General features: G+C 42.0%; 1 protein-coding gene across 1 annotated transcript in view; it reads left to right on the top strand.

The window, feature by feature from the left end:
* cxxc4 (CXXC finger 4) overlaps nt 1-22,352 on the top strand; it is a 34,266-nt gene extending 11,914 nt beyond the window's left edge. The window contains exon 3 of the mRNA XM_034302560.2: nt 20,066-22,352. Within this exon, the coding sequence (XP_034158451.1) occupies nt 20,066-20,110 (45 nt within the window). The 3' untranslated portion in view covers nt 20,111-22,352. The remainder of the gene's footprint in view (nt 1-20,065) is intronic.
* The last annotated feature ends 2,840 nt before the right edge of the window (nt 22,353-25,192 follow it).

Raw genomic sequence — 25,192 nt, 5'->3', positions numbered from 1 at the left:
TGTGTGTGTGTGTGTGTGTGTGTGTCAGTGTGTCAGGGTGAAGAATCAGTGCATTTTGCCAAGGGTCTGATTTGCATTCGCCTCCCACACACAGCACCTCACACACTCTCATCAAACCACACACACACACACACACACACATACACACACACACACACAAACAGCCGACATTAACGTTTCACACTATCACGATAGCTGCCCAGCTTCTTAACACAGCGTACACTTTTATCACTATAGTGTCGTCGTAGCAACGGACATCATCGTTACAGAAAGACCCTCGAGCAGTCAGCATTATCGTGATCTCAGCGTTTAGGTTCCGTGTGTGATGTTTATCATTAATGATTTATTAACTGGTTCAGTGTATGAAGAGAAGAGAACGGACCGAGAACGGAACCCAGAGGAACACCGACTGTAGGATTACGGTGATTCTTTTACGAGGTTTCGTATGATAGATATTCAAGGTAAAGCTTTGTGTAGCAGTTGTAAGACAAACTATGTAAATCAATAACTGCAACACATTAACAAACCAAAACCAGAAATTCAACACAAAATTCAGGAATGCAACAACAAAACCAAAAACACGACAGGAAATTCGTCAACACAATAAAATTTGGAAACACAACAATAAATTCGTAAACAGAACAGCAGAACCAAAAACACAACAAAATTTTTCAGGAACGCAACAGAAAATTGGAAACGCAGCAGGAAATTTATTAATGCAACAGGAAATTTATTAATGCAACAGGAAATTCGGAAACGCAACAGGAAATTTGGAAACGTAACTCTGGTGAGTGTACGCAACTAGTGCAGTTAGCTTGCTAACAAACATTCTTCTGTATCTGTATCTGCAGCTGTGCCGTGAGTCTGCCGTCCTCCTACTGGTGGATTTTAGACGAGCGTCGTAGCGGCAGCGCTCACACTCTGACAGTTTAATCAGAAATTTCTCACACTGACACATACTGCGTCCTGTAGTGCGTTCTAAAACCGCAGATCTCAAATCACGAGCTGTTGCGAGGCCATACGGACTTCATACAGTGTAAAGGTGGCTCTGTACTCTGCAGGATGAAAACAGAAGGAATCGGAGCTGGAGGAAAGTAAAAATAAGTAAAAAGAACTACGTGCTAACGGGATGAAATACAGAACGCTACTCAGAGTGACTCTTTAACACGTACCGATTTGTTAGACCTCGAGGATGAAATGTAGCTCGATATAAACTATAAAATAATTTGTTTTCATTTTCATTAGAAGCGTCGATGCTGTAGGAAAGGCGTGTGATGATGGAGCTCAGCGGTTTAGTGTATGTACAGAATTAGAGCGAGTGAATTCTCAGCCCTGAACACGTCAGACTGCGAGGAGGAGAAACGTGACGTCCACGTGAGCTGCTGCGCCTGATCCTGAGACACGAGACGCTACAGACGGCGTCGGTCCTGATGTAAAACAAGTCTGCTCAGATGCAATGTGAAAGCCGATACGTGATCTCAGCGTTTTTATCAAAAATAAACGTGGTCCGAGGACACGCCCCTGAGGAGCTGCTGTACGCTTACGAGATATTAAAAGTCACGCTTTTAGCTAACAGCTCCTGCTTTGTGTCACAGTTCCAATGTGTTTATTGTATTAGTCCTTGATTATTTTGCCCCTTTATACACCACTGTGGCTGAGATTCCTGGTGAATTCTCGTGTTATCGCACACGTCTGAGCCACGTTTCCGAGTGTTACTGAAGCCTACCTGTGTTCTGACCTCTCACTGTACACACTGTGCCTGATAACTCACACCTTACAGACGTCAATCACTTATTAAACTGGGGTAGGTCAAAGATTTTGGCTTGTTTGGAACGTTAAAAAATTTCTTTCTTTCTTTCTTTCTTTCTGTCTTGAAGTTAATAAGAAAAAATCGCAGCTTATTCCATCATGTTAGTGAGAAACCGCAAAGAAGCGTAAACTCCTCTGTCCTGAAGACGTTGGAAATCTTAAAGTTACAGCTTTACCTCTGACTGTTACAAAGCGCTGACACTGGAGACTCCTTCCATCAGTGTTACATAAACGTCTCCTTACTTTAAGAAAACTTCACCATATCAATGATTTTTAATCGGTTTATTATCAGTGGAGCGTCCGCTCTATACGTCGCTGTGAATGAGCTGTTGCTATGGAAACGATAACGTATCAGAACGAGTGCATTAATATAAACCTGCGCTACTGTCATCTAATCAACACCTTCTGACCAATCAGAATCCAGAGCTCAGCAGCACTGTATATGTATAATATGACTATAATATCTGTATTTTGAGGCATTTTTCCCGCTCAGTCCTCCACGATTCAGATGTTGACAGGAGGAAAAATTCCCATCAAACAGTCAGAGGCGAATTTCACATTCAGATTTTTTGAGAGCAGAAAAAAAACCTCAGCGTGTGCACAATAGCATCGCTAATACGCGACGGCATGGCCTTGACAGCCCATGAACGGAACAGTTTGTGATCCGATTGGCGGAGTGACACTGCCAGGCAGGGAGAGAAACAGGAAAAGAAATCTCCCGACCCTGGAAAAGAGCGTACAATTAGCGAGCGCTGTGGGATTCGCTGATGTCAGGCGGAAGAATGGGTGACGTGGGAGACGCTCGGTGCTTTTGTGCTCGCACTGGGAGCACGTTGTAATGAAAAGGTCACGGCGCCATTGTACAGCGCTCTCACAGCCATGAGCTTTTTTTTTTTTTTTTTAAATAAATAAATGGTTGGTGGCAGGACCTTGAAGAGCGGCGGCTTTAATGAGAGCGGAGGAGCCGAATAAGCGTCCGCGGGCTGCGCTAATTTGTTTTAGGTGTGCTCAGAATAGATAAGGACGAATGTGTGGCCTTCCAGCCCCGCTCTTCCTCCTCCCTCTTCCTCCACAACCTTTGCTTCCCTGGAGATAACGCTGCACGCTAGCAGCCAATCTCAGCGGGGGAGACGAGGAAAGCGAGGAGAAAAAAGACAGGAGGGAGTGAAGGCGATAAAAAAAGGAACGAAAGAAAGGAAGGCCTGAGGGACAGGCAGCCTTAGATGTGCCGATTGGTGGATTTATTCACGCTCTAAACTTGCAGGCTAATCTAACCGACATCTGAGACAGAGAGAGAGAGAAAAACAAATATCCGAGTCGCGTAACGAGTCTCAAACCTAAAGGCCAACCTTAAGCTCCTGTCAAGACGATGTGCGATTGCTTAATTATGCCAATCTCTCGCTTTGGCACTGACGAGACACAACCGTCTCTCGAATTTCCCCCCGTATTATTTTTAGTCTACATTTATAATGATAGTCTGAGAGATATTTTTGAAAAACTGAAAAAACCTGATAATTAGCAGTCTCATCGTTGAACAACGATTAAATCAACGCATTAAAAAAATTAATATTCTGAAATAAATTAGCTAAATTAAATAACATTCAAATAATGTCGTTAAAAATGAATGTTTTGCTTTTATTTGCATGATGTAAGTCAAACGTGTTGCTTAAACTTTTTGTTGCTTGATGCATAAAAAAGGGGCCTGAATTTTATTTTCACAAATATTCTAATTATAGCTACATTTTCTAATTAAAAATAAAAACAAATGAAGTTTGCATCTTAACAGTAATATACAGTCGTATTCAGAGTAGAGTTCAGCACTCAGTGAGGATCTAATACTGAAATCACACACATCAGCACTCAGACCTCAGACCGAGTGAAGCGCTGTTCAGAAGTTACGTTAGAGTTACGCATGTGTGGGCGGAGTTTGTCTAAAATAGGGGCGTGTCTCAGTTACGCTTTATTCTGATCTTAAGCGCATGTTTCTTGCGTGATTTCGACTCGAGTGAGGAGCAGCGTTCAGTCCAGCTCCACTGTCTGACTGTTTAATATAAACACAACACGTCATGCTGAAATTTATGTTTTAGCTCCAAACACACTCACACACACTGTGGAGTGATATTAAATACATACATATGAAACTATTCATTACTTACAGATGAGCGCTCGGTCAGCTTATCCTTCCAACCTCCTCTTAGATTTATCATCGTCATGGATATGATCATCGTACTGGTCTTTTCATTTCTTTTTTACATTCTCTTTTACTTTTGTTACGTAATATTATATATTCCTTCTTCAGTCCGTATTTTCTATCCCTGATTCTTTTTTCAGGTGTAAAGGTGAGTGTGTGTGTTTAAAGGTGGTGGTCTATATGTTGTTGTAAAACTCCGTCTCAGGCGCTTCTACTGAAGAAACATCTGCTGACCTCGGAGGTGTGAACTACACGCTGCTGATCTTAATCATCTGAATGTGGAGCTCAGAAACTCCACTTAAACAGCTGCGTAACCCGACTCTGAATACCAGGAACTTTCCTCACTGACTCTGAACACCAGGAACTTTCCTCACTGACTCTGAATACCAGGAACTTTCCTCACTGACTCTGAACACCAGGAACTTTCCTCACTGACTCTGAATACCAGGAACTTTCCTCACTGACTCTGAACACCAGGAACTTTCCTCACCGACTCTGAACACCAGGAACTTTCCTCACTGACTGACAGAATACCAGGAACTTTCCTCACCGACCCTGAACACCAGGAACTTTCTTCACTGACTCTGAATATCAGGAACTTTCCTCACTGACTGACAGAATACCAGGAACTTTCCTCACACACTGAACACCAGGAACCTTCCTCACTGACTCTGAGTACCAGGAACTTTCCTCACTGACTGACAGAATACCAGGAACTTTCCTCACCGACCCTGAACACCAGGAACTTTCTTCACTGACTCTGAATATCAGGAACTTTCCTCACTGACTGACAGAATACCAGGAACTTTCCTCACTGACTCTGAATACCAGGAACTTTCCTCACTGACTCTGAACACCAGGAACCTTCCTCACTGACTCTGAGTACCAGGAACTTTCCTCACTGACTGACAGAATACCAGGAACTTTCCTCAACGACTCTGAACACCAGGAACTTTCCTCACTGACTGACAGAATACCAGGAACTTTCCTCACTGACTGACAGAATACCAGGAACTTTCCTCACTGACTCTGAATACCAGGAACTTTCCTCACTGACTCTGAACACCAGGAACTTTCCTCACTGACTCTGAATACCAGGAACTTTCCTCACTGACTCTGAACACCAGGAACTTTCCTCACTGACTCTGAACACCAGGAACTTTCCTCACTGACTCTGAACACCAGGAACTTTCCTCACCGACTCTGAATACCAGGAACTTTCCTCACCGACTCTGAATACCTGGAACTTTCCTCACCGACTCTGAATAACGGGAACTTTCCTCATGACTCTGAATACCGGGAACTTTCCTCATGACTCTGAATACCGGGAACTTTCCTCATGACTCTGAATACCGGGAACTTTCCTCATGACTCTGAACACCGGGAACTTTCCTCATGACTCTGAACACCGGGAACTTTCCTCATGACTCTGAATACCGGGAACTTTCCTCACTGACTCTGAATACCAGGAACTTTCCTCACTGACTCTGAACACCGGGAACTTTCCTCATGACTCTGAATACCAGGAACCTTCCTCACTGACTCTGAATACCAGGAACTTTCCTCATGACTCTGAATACCAGGAACTTTCCTCACCGACTCTGAATACCAGGAACTTTCCTCACTGACTCTGAATATGGCTCTTAGTGAATAAGAAGCTATTTGGGATTTGAGCTGACTCTGTGTCAGAGAGATGAATAAAAAATGAGTTAATCATTAAGATCAGGAAAATATTATTGTGGGTAAATAAATAAAAATGAATCTAAAACAATGATAGAATTATCATTTTTGCTGCCTGGTGACTTTCTTTGCGTATAAAAGCAGCACAGTTTTCACCTTTCTCTGTGTATATAAAATTATACACTCATTAATATTCAAACTCATTCAAATACCGAACTCCCATAATTCTGTTCACCGGACGAGAGCAATGTCTTGGCTACGTATTTCTTAGTGAAAAACAGCTAGCATTCCGGATATGGATGATGCTAAACTGGTGGCTATAAGATTCTGGTACTTGTTAGCTACATTGGCATCACAGCTTCAGGAAAATCATTGGCTGTAAAAACGTTTGAGCTAAAGTGACATTGTGAATATATAAATATATAGATGAGTGTCAAATTAAAGAGAAAAGAAAAAATAATACTATTTATTATTATTATTATTATTATTATTATTATTCGTGGTTAATCAGTGCTAGCATGTCGTCTGAGTCGTCCTGATCTTACAACTCCGTCTCGGGCGTGAAAGGGAATCGGACAGTGTGAAAGTGCAGTGCGGTGAACGCTAATGTGCTGCGCTTTAAATTTTAAACAGACATGTGTGAATAATTGATGGCGGCTCTGGCTGGGAAGTTAAAAGGTATCTCGTCATTACAGAGACGCTGTTTGGGGAAAAAAACACGACACCGAGCTCCGAGGCCGCAGGACGGACTGTAACATAAAAATAGAAGCTAACTGAATTTAATACTGCGATATTTTCTATTAAAGCACACATAACTCATGATGATGGTGCTGCTGCATCACTTACCGTATGTTTCTATAAAAAATAACTAAATACTATAGTGGTGCTGAATTACATTTATTACACTGATTCAACTCAATGTTATATTGTTTTCTTAGTAATTTACCATTTAATACATCTGAGGGAAGTTCATCTGTAGCAGCGATGCATAGGGGTCCAAGCACTATTCTGGTTCTGTCTTGTTTCCAGTCACAGTGTTTTTACTTTAACTTTAGCTAAATTAATGCTGTTGTTTTTTTTTTCGCCCTCATCCATCTATTTTCAGTTGCCAGCAAGAATGTTCTCATAACATGAACCATTTGAAAGACACAACAATTATCAGGTAGTAAGAAGTTGCTGATTATTTTTCTGTAACAGCAGCTCTGACAGTAGTGTAGCTGTGAATCACAGGTGTAGATTAATGCAGGGTTGGGCATGGTGGCTTAGGGGTTAACGCTGTTGCCTCACACCTCCAGGGTTGGGGATTCAAATCCTGCCTCTGCCGTGTGTGCGCAGAGTTTGCATGTTCTCCCCATGCTTTGAGGGTTTCCTCCGGGTACTCTGGTTTCCTCCCTAGCCTGAAGACATTCACTGTAGGCTGATTGGCATTTCCAGATTGTCCGTAGTGTGTGAGTGTGTGTGTGATTGCGCCCTGTGATGGGTTGGCACCATGTCCAGGGTGTCCCCCGCCTTGTGCCTCAAGTCCCCTGGGATAAGCTCCAGGCTCCCTGCAACCCTGTGTAGGATAAGCGGTACAGAAAATGGATGGACATTAATGCTCTAATTGTCATTTCTATAGTAACAGATCATTCACAGGGACTTGAATGGTGGATACTCCACATAATAATAAACAGATTAAAAAGAAAAATGGGTGTAATTGATAAATGATATGGTGACATTTTCTGTAAAAAGACACTTATTTAACATTTATGGAAGGAGCCTCCAGTGTCAGTGCTTTGTACGAGTCAGATGTACAGATGTACTCTACTTGATTAGCTGAAACTTTTTTTTTTAAAAAAAAAAAGGTGCTTAAAGGCCATCACTTAAAGCAGCATGGTGTTTTTGTAGCTTTCCGTTCACCCAGGAAGAGCAGCTCCTAATGAGCACACCTCTTCTTCATTAGTGTCTGAGTGAGGTGTTGTTCATTACTGCAAAGGCCACGGGGTTGTCTGAGTCCCAATCTGGGGCAGATGTGAGAGTAAAAGGGCAGTGTGTTGGGGCAGATGGGCAAATCTGTTGAGGGCAAAGCAACAGCAGTGTTATTGCTCCATGTATTGTTACTGTGTGTGTGGAATTCTGTGATAGAAGTGTGATAGAATTTTAATTCAATCTCTGAAATATCTGCGCAAACGAATATCACTGAACATTACCTCAGTTTGACTGTTGTCTTTATCGCACTTCTTAGAATGGTGCTTTGGATAGGATACTTTTGAAATTGTTATTAAGAATTTGTCTTCTCTATCTTACTCTTAAGAAAGGTTTATTTAGAGATTAGAGATGAACAGTGCATTAATAGTGCTTGGACCCCTATTCATTGCTGCTTTGTATTAATCAGTGATCATTATTATGTATAAAAAAAAGATTTGCTTGTTTGTTGGCGCTGAATGTTTTGACTATAAACACTTTAAAATTGGCCCAAATTAAACATGATTTGCTTTCCACACATAACTATTACAACAGGATTGAAGTTTACATCCGCAGAGATGAAGATGTTACACATTCGACATTCCATCATCCGCCATTTTTCATGAACAAAACACCCACAAGTTACACTTCTCACTTCAAATACAATACATAGAACAAAGAGTATTTTATATAAGCAAATGTATGTAAAATATATGTATACTTAGTAAAAACGTGCTGATAGTGTGTTGATATAAAGAGAGTGAAAAAAAGAAGACTCTTTTTCAATGGATTTGCTAAAAATTCACTGGAGAGAGAAACATTTTTGGATGTTTTTTATAGGAAAAGGAAAAGTGAAACCATCTTTTTTTAGTCTTTTATTTTTGACTCCATGCATGCAAACTTCAATCCAGTCTCAGTGGAAATAACATTCTTGACATCATTAATATCTGTGTAGTGTTACTGACCCGAGTGTACACACATGGGCCAGAAAGAGAAACCCAGTTTAAACAGACCGTGTGTGTGTGTGTTTCCGTACAGACGGATGCGAGTTGTGCCGTACGCTTGCGCTGGTGCTTATTACCTTAAAATATCAGCGCTTCCAATTTAGGCCCCCGAGAAACCGCCAGCTCCCACACATATGCCGCAGAATCTGTCGAGAGGAGCGAGGCGAACCCGCTGCTGCTGCTTTGCATTTTGATTTAACATTTCAGAGAGCAGGCAATCTGCTCACCGCGCTCGATTAGCGTGCTACGCTACGCCAACGCAGCGCAGGTAGTCAGCCTTTTCCACCTCATATACCCCGAGGATGGCGGTGGGGGGGAGACACGTCAGTGGGGGGTGAATTTCTAAAAAGGTGTTCGAGCAAAGTAAAATGTGAATTCTGTGTGAGGATTCTGAAGAGGAGGAACAAGATGACATCATCAAACAAGACTGGACGGACATGGTTATAATAATATCATCAAAAATAATATTGAAATCAAAATAACTGGCATTAAAACATTCAGAATTTTGTTTATCTCATGTGTCATCAAAATCGTGACCTTACATAGGCATAGCAATTAATTAGGGATTACAAGACACATAGAAGGTCAAAAATTTGGTAGTTTCATATTTCAAAAGGACAAAGTAGAAAGCTAAGTCACTAGCAAAGGACATAGCGTATTAGCTACAAGTTATACAGCCTACTAATCACTAAATCTTTATGTAAAAAAAATCAAATATTGTGCCTCCCTCTAAATCAAGCTGCACTTAAGTTTGAAAATTTACCATGAATATGTAGCTAGCAGCAGTCAAAGATGCCTTTATATTAGCTAGGATGCTAGCTAGCCATGTTGGTACGCCACAGGTGAATATACAGTATATGTGAAAATCAAGAGTTTATTTTGTTGAACTTGCGGTGAAATGCTACATGTTCGCAAACATCCCACATAATTGTCTATCATGTGACTTCTGTAAGTGATGTGACATCATTTCCTGGACTCGGGGGTGGGGGGGGTGGGGGTAGTCGGGTGCTAATACTCTGAGAGATGAGATGTACAGCCAGACACTTGAGTACAGCCGCAAGCAGCGATCAGCTGGGGTCCAAGCACTATGTCACAAGTAGTCTCTGAATTCAGTTGACTGCTGTACTGCCACCTAGTGATCAATATGATGACACAGAGAGTGATTGTGTGTTTCATGACATTGTTGCTCATCTTTCGAAGATTCAGCACAACGGGAGTTGATGGAATGTTCAACGAATAATGGTTAATGGTGATTGACTCTGACACCATTCAGTAAATGGGAAAAAAAAGTGTGAAAACTTTTTTTTTTTCCTTTTAAAAGTCCATATCCCAACTGCGATTGGTAATTTTCTCCCTTATTTGGGATAGACAATAAAGCTTTTGAATTGAATTGAATAGTAGCATGTAGATGGCATGAAGAACCATTTCCAGGATCAGCGCTTTCCCCCGAGAAGTAAACGTGAAGTAGAAAACTTTTCTGCAAGTTCTTTTCCATCAACACTCCATCAGTGCTTAAGATTAGCTAACAGTCTTATAATATATTTACATATTTATTTATGCTGATGAGATTTCTAAACAGGATTGCTGGTATGCTAACAGGTCTGCGTAGGAGTGCTGTGGATTAAAACCCCTCCAGAGATATGTAGATTATATTTGTATTATATTATATGGTAACAGTGTCCTGAGAGTTTCAGTGGAGATTTAAATGCAGCTTTCGGACAGAAGGTCAAATTTAAAGACCTTAAAGGGAACACAAACATATTTTTTCCCGAGAGGAAATAAATTTTTTTTAAAAATCGTGGGGTATTGAAAGGGTATTCAAAGTCCATGTAAGGGCAGGTGAAGGGCACTGAACAGGGCAGTGGTGGGGTTTTGCACAACAACTAATTTCTACTAGCTGTGCAGTTAATCATAAAAGTAGTCAGCTAGTCGTCTTTTCTACAGTTTCAGCAAAACGTTTTCAGGACTGTTTTATTTGTTTCGGCAACAAACGCATCACGCTTCAGTTAACAGTCACACACAGACTTCACGTTACAGTTTCAGCCTCAGTGCTTCACCGTTAACAAGGAAAATAAATCAATCAGTGCACTAAATGTGCAAAATAATAAATCTGCGTATCATATTACACTATTTAAGGGCATAACAACTCTTGAAGTGCACTTATCTGAAATCGCTGATTCTGAAACTGAGCGCATGCAGCGTGGAAGCTCGTCAGCGTCGCTCTGCGTGTAGCTCAATGAGCCGGGTGTATTGCAGATGGAGGATGGAGTGAAATGTCTACAGCAGCGTCTGGAAGGTTTTTCCTCCACGTTCCACTCCGTATAAACCTGAGTCTGGAGCAGTAGGTTCCAGTCGGCATGCGTCGCTGATCTGCACGGATTTTATTTACATTTAATTTAGCTTTAAATGACAACAGAAATAACTACAGGAGGAATTACTTCAGGAGCAGACAGAAGTAAAAATAAAAAATAAATCCCTTTCCCAGCTTTGTCTTGTGTAGATGACTGTAGCATCGACTGTATGTAGTCTGAAATATTTTCAGAATAATGAAGTACATTTAGCTGCTTTCTTTACCCTCTGCCTTGCTGGTTTATTCACCTGCCCGACTAGACGACATCCACACAGCACTCTCTAGTGCATGCTGTAGTCTGCTAGTTTATACATCCCCGAGTGGGAGGCCACAGAGACACACTAAGGGCACTAAGAGGGCATTGAATGAAAGGGCACTTAATAGGACAGTTGGCATGGGTCCCAAGGGCACATAGAGGTCATTGGTAGGGCATCATGAAGGCTTACAAACATACCTACAAACCATTATGTGGTGATTTAGAAGACAGTTCTAAGGGAAAGTACTAAGAAAGCTTTTGAATAATGCTGAGTAGAAAAATAAGGCAGAAACGCTAAGGGCACTAAGGAGGAATCCAGAGGGCACTCAGAGGACATTGGAGAGGTTATCTGAAGGGCATCTAGAAGACATTCAGTGGCCACTGAGAGGAACTCAAAGAGGGCATCGAGAAATTAGCTAATAGTTCAGAAAGCAGGGATCCCAAGAGCACTTAGGGGGCATGCAGTGGGCATTAGAGTGGCACTGAGTAGGGCACTAGGGGGAATCTGAGGTTACCTGCTGCTCTAAACCCTGGCAGCTGTAGTTTCCCCTGCTTTCAAACATCTCATCTCGTTAAATGGTCCTAATGAGCAGATGATTAGTGGAGTCAGAAGTGTTAGAAGAGGGAAATCAATCTGTAACCAGGACTATGGATTGAATCACTGCTCTGAAATGGCTGTAGGGGCTGAGCTTGAGCTTGAGCGGAGTTAAACCGGAGCTGTACAGGAAGTCCTGTGACAGATTTGATGAATTTCCTGTGTGGTTTTGTCAGCAGCGATGCTGTGTTCTAAAAAACGTGCGGCTAATCCAGGCCAAAATCTCAGCTCCACAATCGCCTCCTGTGCTCCTCAGCAACACGGGAAAGTCGATTTATTGAAAATAAACGTTTCTAATCATTACAGTTCCCTGGATGTTTTAGATTGCGGCGGTTTCAGGACGCTGCAAGGCTAAAGTAATCACCTGCGGAGTGAATAGATGAGCGAGTGTGTGTGGGGTTCGGCCTTGGCTCACCGTGCTGAGATGAGATTTCTCTCCCAGCGTGCCTGTGATGGATTACTACACCGTCCAGCGTCGAGCTCAGCGACGCCCCAATATTCCTGCGGAATCGACTGACAGGCGATATATAACCCATCAGTTAGGGACCAGCGCACACACTGAACTTATTTTTTTCCCGAGAGCTGGATTTTTGGCCGACTCCCAGCTCTCTCAGTGCTGACCGGCTCTCATCGGCTGTGTTTCTGGTGCAAGAGTGTTGTTGTCTATTGTAAAACATTTCAGTTATGTATAGCATTTATATATGGTAAAGGTGTGGACATGAAATAAATGTGCTTGTCTCACCTGTGGTTTAAATCTCACAACCCCAAAACACTCCATTGCTACTGATCATCATTTAATAATCTGATATATATACAGCGTGTTTTTATTTCAAACCCAAGTAGGGTGGAGAAGAACAGGGCTTTAATTTGAGCTGTAGGTCTAAAATCAAAAGAGAGTAGAGGAGCTGCTGAAGCTCCAGCGAGGGGCGTGGTTAGTAATCGCAGCTTTACTTACAACTTCATTCATATTAATTACAGCTAAATCATTCATATATAACATATACAACACAGTAATACATGCTAACATCCAGCTGTCCAACTGAGGAGCCACACTGTGGAATCTGATGATAAATGTAACTATAAATGGATAAAATGTATGATGTGTAATTCTTTAATAAAAAATTGTAATCATTGGCAAATTGCTGCAACACTTCTGGATGTGCTGTTAGAGGAAAATAATCAATATTTATCTAAAACAGCAACACAAAGTGTTTATTACTTAATTAGTTATGGAAAGGGGTGGGGTTGGGATGTGGGGGTGGAGTTATGCTGAGGGGTGGGGTTAGGGTTTTCACCCTTAACCGTTTAGCTAAAGGTAATTATATCGTTAATTACATCTGCAATTAAGTATTACAAATAAATCACACTCACTAGTTTTACTGACTTCATCAGTTACTGTTTCTCTTTTTCTCCTCTCATCCCTCTTCTTCTCTTTTATGTCTCTCTGCACCAATACGGAGTCACAGCAAGATAATTTTTTGCCTCGAGACATTTTAATTCAAAACAGAGAGGCCTTTTGTCATGGCAGAGGAGTGAGGAACGCTGTGGATTGAAACACAGCCGGATTGGCTGACCTTACTGCGTTCTTGAGAAAATTTGTGCGAAATGTGTTTGTAATTATGGTGGGGAGGCAGAAACGGGTCGAGAAAGAGAGAACAGGAGAGACAGAACAGAAAAGGAGAGTGTGTGAGACAGAAAAGGACAGTCGAGAGAGAGAGAGAGAGAGAGAGAGAGAGAGAGAGAGAGAGATTATTTATTTATTTGAGAAAAAGGCCTGTCAGAATCTCTTCCAAAGCGCTGCGGTTGTGGAAGGCGTCCTGAATCTCAGTCCATACGTTAATAAATAATGAGTGTGTGAGGGTGACGGAGGGGACGAGGGGTATAACGAGCATCAGCTCATCCCTCCATCCTCACAGAGAGAGAGAGAGAGAGAGAGAGAGAGAGATCGAGTTTAATATTTTTTTATTATTTAAAAAAAGTAAAAGTAAAATTTATAGAAATGTAAAATAAATTGTTTTTCCATTATTAATAGAATTTAGATAGATAGATAGATAGATAGATGGAAGTTTGGTTAGTCCTGGTCTTTAGGGCTCTGACTCTTGGTTAGTCCTGGTTTTTAGGGCTCTGACTCTTGGTTAGTCCTGGTCTTTAGGGCTCTGACTCTTGGTTAGTCCTGGTCTTTAGAGCTCTGACTCTTGGTTAGTCCTGGTTTTAGGGCTCTGACTCTTGGTTAGTCCTGGTTTTAGGGCTCTGACTCTTGGTTAGTCCTGGTTTTAGGGCTCTGACTCTTGGTTAGTCCTGGTTTTAGGGCTCTGACTCTTGGTTAGTCCTGGTTTTAGGGCTCTGACCCTTGGTTAATCCTGGTTTTAGGGCTCTGACTCTTGATAATCCTGGTCTTTAGAGCTCTGACTCTTGGTTAGTCCTGGTCTTTAGAGCTCTGACTCTTGGTTAGTCCTGGTCTTTAGGGCTCTGACTCTTGGTTAGTCCTGGTTTTAGGGCTCTGACTCTTGGTTAGTCCTGGTTTTAGGGTTCTGACTCTTGGTTAGTCCTGGTTTTAGGGCTCTGACTCTTGGTTAGTCCTGGTTTTAGGGTTCTGACTCTTGGTTAGTCCTGGTTTTAGGGCTCTGATTCTTGGTTAGTCCTGGTCTTTAGAGCTCTGACTCTTGGTTAGTCCTGGTCTTTAGGGCTCTGACTCTTGGTTAGTCCTGGTTTTAGGGCTCTGACTCTTGGTTAGTCCTGGTTTTAGGGCTCTGACTCTTGGTTAATCCTGGTCTTTAGAGCTCTGACTCTTGGTTAATCCTGGTCTTTAGAGCTCTGACTCTTGGTTAGTCCTGGTCTTTAGAGCTCTGACTCTTGGTTAGTCCTGGTTTTTAGGGCTCTGACTCTTGGTTAGTCCTGGTCTTTAGGGCTTTGACTCTTGGTTAGTCCTGGTCTTTAGAGCTCTGACTCTTGGTTAGTCCTGGTCTTTAGAGCTCTGACTCTTGGTTAGTCCTGGTTTTTAGGGCTTTGACTCTTGGTTAGTCCTGGTCTTTAGAGCTCTGACTCTTGGTTAGTCCTGGTTTTTAGGGCTTTGACTCTTGGTTAGTCCTGGTTTTTAGGGCTTTGACTCTTGGTTAGTCCTGGTCTTTAGGGCTTTGACTCTTGGCCAGTCCCAGTATTTGAGCATTGGATTTGTTTGCACAGGAAATAGACACTTTGGCTTGATAAAATGAAATAAAAGTAGAACTGATTATCTGATTAATTTTCTTATTACAGTGCGAAAAATTACAAATTCCATCAAAACAGAAAGAACAGAGAGAGAGAGAGAGACACACAGAGAGAGAGAGACAGAGAGAGAGAGGGAGAGTGAGACAGGTAGAGGACTTACAATAACAAACCTCTTTCCACTCTCTGTGCCGCTGCCGTCCTCCCTCTGGCCGTCTCTTTTATTCAGACATTGTATGATGCCCTTTTTCTGACTCTTAAGAAAAAAAGAGACATTAAAAGAAAGAACGGCACTCAGAGAGAGAGAGACAAAAATAGGGAGGGACAGATCCATTTAAATTGTCTATCCTCTCTCTCTCTCTCTCTCTCTCTCTCTCTCCTCGTCTTTTTCCTGCTGTAGGTTACTCAACTCTGCTTTTTCAGACAGGAGAATAAAATGTCTCCCCTAAGGAATTGTGGGTAATTAGAGACGTCTGATTTGGTGGAAATTAGTCAGAGGAAGAGAGTGGAATAAATGATGACGTAATGGGTGTATGTCTGGACGGCGCCGTGTTGATGAACTCATCTTATTAATGTGGTGCATGACTCCTCATGACGAGGTGGTTCGTCCTGACACCATAGAAACCGTTTCATTGGCTGGAATCAGTCACATGGTTACCTACACTGCTTATATGACAATCATGCTAGTTTACATTAAATTATTATTAAATAAATAAGCATGCTAGCCATGTACACAGATAGCTAACAGTCTAATAAAAAGAGTCAGTAATTATAGCTAGTGTGCTAGTAACTAAACATAAACAGCTAAATAGTTAGCATGAGAATTAGCTATTATATAAAACAACATTTAAAAAATACAGCGGTGTGAAGCTTTTACGTTTGGGAAACATTTGCACAGAAATGTACTGTGTGTGTGTGTGTGTGTGTGTGCGTCAGTCTAATACACATTCGGATTAGGGCTTGATTATGAGTCAGCAGCATCTGTCCACCCCTCACACACACACACACACACACACACACACACACACACACACACACACACACAGAAAAACACACACTCCTCAATCAGTGTGGGACATGCGAGGCCTCGCCATTAAGCGCACCTGCCACCCACAATCAGTGTCAATGGCTGTCAGGACCCCAACACACACACACACACACACACACACACACACACACACACACACGGGTCTCAATCATCCGGATTGATTCAGGACGCTGCAGGTCTGATGGGGAGAGGAGAGAGAGCACAGGGATGATGTGGAATGAGACGAGACCGAGACGCGCTGATTACAGACAAAACCTTACTGTCCTTCCACCACCTGTCTCTCTCTCTCTCTCTCTCTCTCTCTCTCTCTTTCTGTCTGTCTCTCACCCTCTTTGTCTCACTCATCTCTCTCTCTTCCTCTTAATCCATCTCTCCCTCCCTCTTTATCTATCTCTTCCTCATCTGTGTCTATCTTTCTCTTTATCTGTCTCTTTTCCTCTTTATCTCTCTCCCTCTTTATCTGTCTCTATTTTTTCTCTCCTTTTTATCATATCTGTTTCTGTTTTTCTAGTATCTCTCTCTCTCTCTGTCTCTCTTTCTCTCTCTCCTTATCGACTTCTTCTCTCTCAGCAGTGTTGATGGAGTGATAGTGATGGTTTGAGTGTGTGTGTGTGTGTGTGTGTGTGTGTGTTAGCTGCGCTAATTGAGCTTTCTTGTGTTGGTTTCTGCAATGTGGAAAAAAAAAAAGTGGTGAGCAGGAGGACCGAATATGATCGATACTGCAGGTCTTAACAAAGCACACACACACACACACACACACACACACACACACACTTCAAACTCATTACAGTGTGTGTTGCATCCAGTGAAGAGTGATCAGTGCGCATATAGAACATGGAGCTCATCTTCTTGCACTTGCACTAAGAAATTACAGATATTATACCAAAATGTTCAACATCAGTGTTACAGAAGGTTGTGAGGTCAAATCCCAACGATATCTACTGCGTCCCTCAGCTAGATGATATTATTATCATTATTATCATTATTATTATTATTATTATTATTATTATCTCAGGTGTGTGTTTGGTTGGGGTTCTGGTTAAAAGTGTGTGTTTTGTGTATAAATGTAAATCATATGCAGTGAGATTTGATAAAACGGCTCTGATTCCTCCTAAATTATTCTTTAAATCCTCTCCAGCACTCACACTGTCACAGGAAAGCGACCGTCCTTTCATTTTAAACACCGTGATTCTGTTCTTTTGTGTGTCTCTGGTTTTTTTTTTCACGTTTAGATTTCCATCAGTGCTGGGAGACGTTACAGCGATCCCGCTCCCAATCAGCACTCAGTAATCCCCGTCAGCGCCGCTCTAATCCCCCGGGGCGCTAATTGGCCAGGAACTTCGCTATTTTGTGTCCCGACTGCCAAATGAGTTCGGAGAGCAGCGATTTCTCTTCTTTAGCGGCGATTATTGAGCCGGCGAGCGCCGTTCGTCTCCGGCGCGAATGGAGACGGCGTAATTAAACGGCTCATTGTGGCTCGTTGGGAATTCACGGCTCCCGCGCTGTAATTATTATTTTGGCGCGTCGGTGCTCCTCCAGTCTCTGGCAGATTGAATTAAACACAGACGGAGCTGCAGTCAGGATCGTGATCAGAGCTCGCTGCAGTGAAATGAGGGAATAAACGCCGTTTTAGGGGCAAAGCCACACGGACAGTTTAGGCATCTGTCAGAAAATGTGTTACGTGTTACTGGAACTCTCAAAAAATATACATACGTACATTTCTGTGTGTGTGTGTGTGTGTGTGTGTGTGTGGAACAGGATTGAGATACAGGTAAATTATTTCATTTAAATATGTACGTATGTATTTGAAGTATGTAAAAACGTCAACCTATGAACGAAAAAAACAGCTGTAGTGCTATAAGTGCAGTTTCTTTCTTAATTTTAAAGATATTTGGATGTTTGTTTTTACTGACAGATTTTGAAATCTGGATCTTATTTAAACAGAAACCTTTAATGTTTACAGAACACTCATGTATACATCTCAGTCAGAATAAACTGATTAATACCAACCTGAATCATTTCTGTCCGAGAGGCAGACGTGGGTTAGTGGCATTTTATCCCTGAGTTCTGGATTGTGATTGGTCAGAAGGTGTTGATTAGTTTTCTATAAGAGCAGCTCTGACAGTAGTGCAGCTGCAAATCACAGGTTTATTTCGAATTAATTAATTAATTAATTGAGTAAACTCGTTCCCTCAGTTTAACTGAGTAATGGTTTCTCCCAGAAACTTGTATATTTCAGTGCGCTTAACTCGATGCTCATGGAGACTGGACTTAAATAATTAAGTTCACTTAACTTGGTGTTTATTTCAAGTGTACTTAAATACAGCGCGTCCCAAAAGTCTCCATACACAGCGGAAATACACACTTTTTAACAAAATGTAACTTTATTTACAAAACCTCCTCTACGTGATGGTCATTTCTTTGTAAACACACACGGAGTCGTTTCTCCTACTGATGATCTCTAGAACTTCACTACACCAACACCAGCAACAGACCAGACGAAGAGCACCGCCTTCTGCAGTTATCCACCAATCAGAGCGTTAGTTACCTTGTTGCTAGGCGGAACTTATCGCATGGCCAATCACGTCAAAGAAAGAGCAGAGTGAGCTATTTTAATAAATCATGATTTTGAGTTCATAACACTTGAAATCGTAAGTTAATAAGTTAAACGTACTTAAATTTTTGATTTACGGGGAAAAAAAACGCAACATTTTAAGGAATAATGTTAGTCAGGAAGACTTGGTTGTTTACGTAAAGACGGCGTTAGGGTTCACGTTGTTCTGATACGTTATGGTTTCTATAGTAACGGCTCATTCACAGGGACGTGTACAGCGGACGCTCCACTGATAATAAACTGATTTAAAACGTGTTTAATCGCTGAGCTGGTGATATGATTTCAGGCACAGAGCGCTGGAGCTTCAACATCAACAAACTGTTCCTAATTCCAGTGATTTTTAAAACTCCACACACTACACAGTGCGATTAGTTTTTGTGTTGCACAAAGGCGGTTGCGTCATTTCAGGTTCCTGAAGTCCCGCCTTTACTCTGCGTTCACGCCAGCAGGTGTCTCTCACGTCGCTCTTGTAGGTGTGGCCTGAAACAGTAGAAGCCAGAACGTAAAGCCTACAGCTCACTATACGATTTATACACACTCCTTTTGTTTAATATCTTTATATAAGTGTGTTTTACGTGTTACGTTCTCGGCTTCGTTCTCAGACACACACACAGGCTTTACTACCTTTGTGATGTCATCCATTAACTTCTTCATTACTATAGCTAAACAGTTCTAAACCTAATCCCATGCTGTAGTTTGTCTCTTGTGGGCGTGGCCTTTACATCATTTTTTTATGAGTAGTAGCTATATGGAGCTTCTGTATCTAACGAGTTAAACACAAATTAAATAATGCACTAATCAGTGCGAAAATCTAATCTATTGTGTGTTTTACGTGTTACAAGCGCGGCTTCGTTCTCAGATTAACTTAGCAAAGCGAGCTAACTGTAATAGCTACGTACACTCACTAGAGACACCAACGATCTCTGCTACTTCCTTCCACGCTTTATTTTTCTTCCTAACGTCTCTGTACACGTTTAATGATAACGAGAGCTCGTATATGACATGAGAAGATGAAACCACGCTTATAATTCTTCCATTTTTACGGGAACAGGAACTAAAGTAGTGAGCGGGGAACTGAAGAAACGTCGCACCACACGCTGTAGGATCAATCACAGGAATCGTTCAAGACAAACGTTTGTTGCTTTATAGTGTTGCGCCTAATTTGCATAAAATTGAGAAAATCTTAATTAAAATGTGTGAAATTGCAGCTCTGTGTCACACCTGCGTAGGAAACGATGGCTTTTCACTCGCTAGTGAGAACGCGCGACTGAGTTTCTCGTCCATCTCATTTAATTTCTCCATGTTTAAGTAGCGTAATGTGCATTTCCTTTTCCTAACATCACTTCCTGTTTTCTCTGCTCTTCCTCTAGAGGACGCCGGTGAGCAGCGGAGAGGCGTTTCGATGGTTCTTCTAGTCCCAAAGAAACACACCGTCATGCCACATTATTCAATAACTGACTCAAAAAAATGGATTTAAAGGCTCCAGAACCTGGAAGTGAAACCAAACCTCGCTGGAGGAACGACAGAAACCACAGAAACGAGAGACAGACGGAGAGAGAGAGAGAGAGAGAGAGAGGTGGACGAGAGAAGGGTTAACGCTGTAATTTGTTTATTTCTTGTGTAATTATCACCATTTTCTGTGTCTCTGCGTGTTCGGTGTCGTGGCTGATCGAGCTACAGACGCTAACTTATAGACAATCAGCACCCGGAATAAACCATTCAAACGGAATATACCATTCACCTGGAATATACCATTCTCACGGAGGACGGCGTGATCACGCTGAATGTCTCGCAGCTGTGAGTCGAGGTGACTGAAGGACAAGCGACAACAGGAGGACATCTATGAAGCTGGAATAAACCATTCCTGAGGAGACGGGGGGATCAGATACAATCTGTCTGTCTGTTCATCTGCCTGTCTCTCCTTCTATCTTTCTGCTCTGCCTCTTTATGTATGTAGCTAGAACAATCCATTCCAGGAGAGAAGGAAAGGAGCTGATGCTCTCTCTCTCTCTCTCTCTCTCTCTCACCTCTCTCTCACTTTCTCTCTTTGAGACCAAACCATTTCTCAACAGAGGGGAGGATCGGATATTTTACGGATATTCTATCTATCCATCATTCCATTTACTTATCTGTCTCTCTGTCCATCTCTCTGTGTGCACATCCCTCCATCCATCCCTCCATCCATCCATCCCTCCATGATTGGAACAAACCATTTCTGATCAGAGGTGGAGGATGATCATTTATGATCTACTTACAGTGTCCCACGATTGTCATGTGACCTTATCGAATGAGTGTAATGATGTCATCGATGTGATGATGACATCACGCACAGATTGGAACAGTCGCCTCGACAAACCGCTGCCGGACGATACGGACGGAGGAAATGCGATCGTACGCCAGACCTGCAGCAATAATCGGGAAATTCTTCAGAGTTTCAGTTGATTTATGCGCCGGGACGAGAGACGCAGCCAATCACGGTTCTGTACTTTTCCTTTAATTTGCCGCTGTTCGGACGTTACGCAGGGCATATTGTCTTGCTAACAACGTGTTGTAATTTTTAATTTGTGATGTGAAACGTCTTGATTTATGGAAAAACACTGGATCCTCGATTGTTTCGGATGAAATGTTTTCATAACGTTTCAATTTCTGTTACAGAAACACAGAAAGGCTGTGCATTTATTATTCATTTCTCTGTCCAGAGATCTTTGCTACGAAATCTTAGTTACGAAGTTAGTTAGCAGCTAAAGTTGCATCCATTCTGGGCTGAAGTCTCTCACATGGGCTACTGAAATCAAATAAAAATAAAATTAATAATCTTTCATAATTATGATCGGAGCATCTTAGCTGAACTAACTAAATAACTAGCTAAGTTATAGCTCGATAACACAAGGTATTGAATATAGCTAGCTAGCTAGTGTTACACTGGAGTAGCTAAACATGGGTAACTAATCACCTAGCTAGCTTGCAAATACTGTATAATAAATAAAAACAACTGGACAGAAAACTTTATAATAACAACGCACAGCCTGTCTGGACTTCTGTAGGTTGGACGCACAAGTAAATAAATTAAGGTTAAATTTCCAAACTGCTAAATTTAGCAAAGATCTCCTAGCTATGTGCACCAGATGAACTGAAGCGAGAAAAAGAAAACGGAGTAAAACTTAAAATTCCTCTCAGAAATTCTTCCAGATAATCTCATTATAGCTAGCTGGCTAATGTTAGCACTTATTATTATGACCATTTATCACGATGAATTAAAATTTCCTCTCAGAAATCCTGTCGGATTACTCCATGTTTGCTAGCTGGCTAAAGTTAGCGGTAAAAATGATGAATATTAATGAGTGATTTAAAATGTTAAGACTTTGCTGTAACTGACCTTCAGTTCATCTGGTGTAACAGATCAGATCTGTGTAATGTGAAGCCCAGAAACTGAAATTATGGTGTTAAACACGTGAGCGATGTTACTCACTAGCGCTGATGCTAGCGCTAACGCCCTGCTGTTGCATGTGTATCTGTGTTTTGGGTTTAAAGATTACTGAGAGTTTGTATATCGTCGTTGTGATGCTTTTATGTGTTCAAATGAAAGGAAAAAAAAGACCAAAAAAAAATTGGAAAAAATAATTTGATGTAATTTTTATTCTCACATGTAAAATTAAACATTACAATCACAAACCGTGTGTGTGTGTGTGTGTGTGTGTGTGCGCGTAACAAATAGATGAAAAAAGAGAGGGAAGAGGAAAAGGAATGAGAATACTAGCAGAGAGAGAGGGACACAGAGAGAGAGAGAGACAAACAGAAAGAGAAAGAGAGAGAGACAAACAGAAAGAGAGAGACAAACAGAAAGAGAAAAATAGAAAGAGAAAGAGACAAACAGAAAGCGAGAGACAGAAAGAGAAAGAGACAAACAGAAAGAGAGAGAGAAACAGAAAGAGAAAGAGACAAACAGAAAGAGAGAGAGAAACAGAAAGAGAAAGAGACAAACAGAAAGAGAGAGAGAAACAGAAAGAGAGAGAGAGAGAGATAGAGAGAGAGAGATGGGGTGGGATAAGGATATGATGTGCAGATGATAAAATGGTGGTTGGAGGTTAGTGTGTAGAACACTGGAGAACCTCCAGGCGTGGTGAGAACCACTTAGCTAACTGATACTACATGAGGAACTGACTCACCTTAGAACTGGCTGGAATGGTGTAGAACCTGGAGAAGATACACAGAGACACCCCAGTAGCTGAAACTCAGATGTCCTGGAGTGGCATGCACTTAAATAATGTCCATGAGGAGAAGTGTTCCACGTAGAATGTCATGGTAGCGACGATAGATTGGTTAACAAAAGTGGGTGATATGACATAATATGGCAGAACCCTTGGGTTTGGCCACAAGGTCACTCCGGACCTATGAAAGTCACTCCATCATAAGGTGAGCTTATGATGAAGGCAGGTAGGGTCTTAAAGAACTCCAGTACAAGGGTGAGATCCCACACCAGGCTCTTGGAGGAGCATAGCAGATGAAGGCGCTTTGATTCCTTCAGAAATGCTGAACCTAGTTTATGAGCCCCAGCAAGAGTTCATGCAGGGTGCTGTGACGTGCTGCACTGGCCACCACACGTCTAGATGCTCTTCACTCCAATGCAGGCAACCTGGCTAAGAGTGCCAAACCATTCCCTATAGATCTATTCTGAGAAGAAGCTACCAAAGCATTCCATCCCCTAGTGAGAGCAACTGTGGAAACCAGGGCCTCGTCAGATGAACCAGGGCTTTCTGTAGTGTCAGTCTGACATGGGATAAGAGGTCCACCTGTGCCCTGGCAAACTTTTGTTCTGGGACAGTTGAGGTGGTTTGGGCATCTGGCTAGGTTGCCTCCTGGACGCCTCCCTGGGGAAGTGTTTCGTGCATGTCCAACTGGGAGAAGACCCTGGGGCAGACCAAGAACTAAACGGAGAGATTATATCTCTCGTCTGAAGTGGGAGTGTCTGTGTATCTGCGTGGAGGAGCTGGAGGAGGTGGCCAGGGAGAGGGAGGTCTGGGCATCTCAGCTTAGACTGCTGCCCCTGCGACTCGTACCTGGATAAGCAGAAGAAAATGGATGGATGGATGGATGGTGACTGTTTCTCAGTACCGGTAGGAAAAGTTTGCTAGATAGACCACAGCATGGGGTAAAAGGGGGGCTAGCATTCTCAATGACTCTAGCTTCATGCTGGTGAATTGTGTGGCGTATTTCAGTGCTGTGGCACCAGAGAGAGGTCAGAAGGTGGGACTGAACTTGGAAGGCAAACCTCAAAAAAAAAAAAGCATGTGTGCTCTGGAGCGATGGGAATATGAATATATATATATATAACATACTGAATGGGAAAGGAACCAGTTCATCCCTCTCAGATCTAAAACTGGATGGAAACCACTGTTCTTCTTCTGAACCAGGAACTATGTGAGTAGAACCACAGGGTCTACTCTTTTGATCATGTTTCTGTTCAACAGTATAGAAGCTGTAATACTGTAGGTAGGTAGGTGAACACCTTGACGATCTGTTTTGGGTTTCTGGGTCTTTTCTCAAAAGTAGATATGAGTCTGATCTTGTAGGACTGAAAATCACTTCCTGGAAGCCAAGATGCCAAGATGGCTGCCAAGTGGACAGACTTTACTATAAGGACTTTAATGTCAGGCTTTAACTTCTTACAAATGTTCATCCCTCATCCAAAGCACACCAGAGACACTAATCCTCAATCTCTCTCTCCCTGTCCTTCACACACACACACACACACACACACACACACACACACACACACACACACACACACACACACTTCTAGAAGTTTCAGTGTATTTTCTTCATGAGGACTTTTGAGGAGTTTTGTCTGTAATAACTTCAGTCCCCATGGGGACGGTGCGTGTGTGAGTGTGTATGTGTGTGTGTGTGTGTGTGTGTGTGTATGTGTGTGTGTGAGTGTGTGTGTGTGTGTGTGTGTGTGTGTGTGTGTGTGTGTGTGTGTGTGTGTGTGTTGTGGTACAGACTGAGATAGGTTTGATTTCTGTGAGCAAGTGGTCAGATATGAAGATATGAAGATAAATTAATGATGTAGCTGAGCTGGTTTTTTTTAGGCCACACCCACTTTGGATTCAAACTCGAATACAGATACAGGAAGTCTAACTGTGTTACACCTCTAGTGTGTATAAACAACCGTAAAGAACAGAAGAGGAGAAGATTGAGAGGAAAAGGAAATCGGAGTAAAAGGAAGAGTGTAACAAAGAGGAAGAAGGTGAAGACCAGAGAGATGAAGAGAAGAGAAAAAGAAAAAATGGTGAGGGAGGGAGGAAAAGGAGAAGGAGAAAGGTGTAATAAGAGAAAAGTAAATGAAAACGAAGGAAGAAGAGGTATGAAATAAGTAGAAAAGAAAGAACAGATTTAAAATAAATATAGAAAAGAGGCAGAAAATGAGAGAAATGAGAGAAAGTGGAGATATTAAAAATAGCAAGAATGATACAAGGCAAGAAAAGGAAGAGAGGAAG

This window comes from Pangasianodon hypophthalmus, chromosome 3 (assembly GCF_027358585.1).
Source record: "Pangasianodon hypophthalmus isolate fPanHyp1 chromosome 3, fPanHyp1.pri, whole genome shotgun sequence".
Taxonomy (NCBI): domain Eukaryota; kingdom Metazoa; phylum Chordata; class Actinopteri; order Siluriformes; family Pangasiidae; genus Pangasianodon; species Pangasianodon hypophthalmus.
This window is presented reverse-complemented; position numbering and strand designations above follow the sequence as displayed.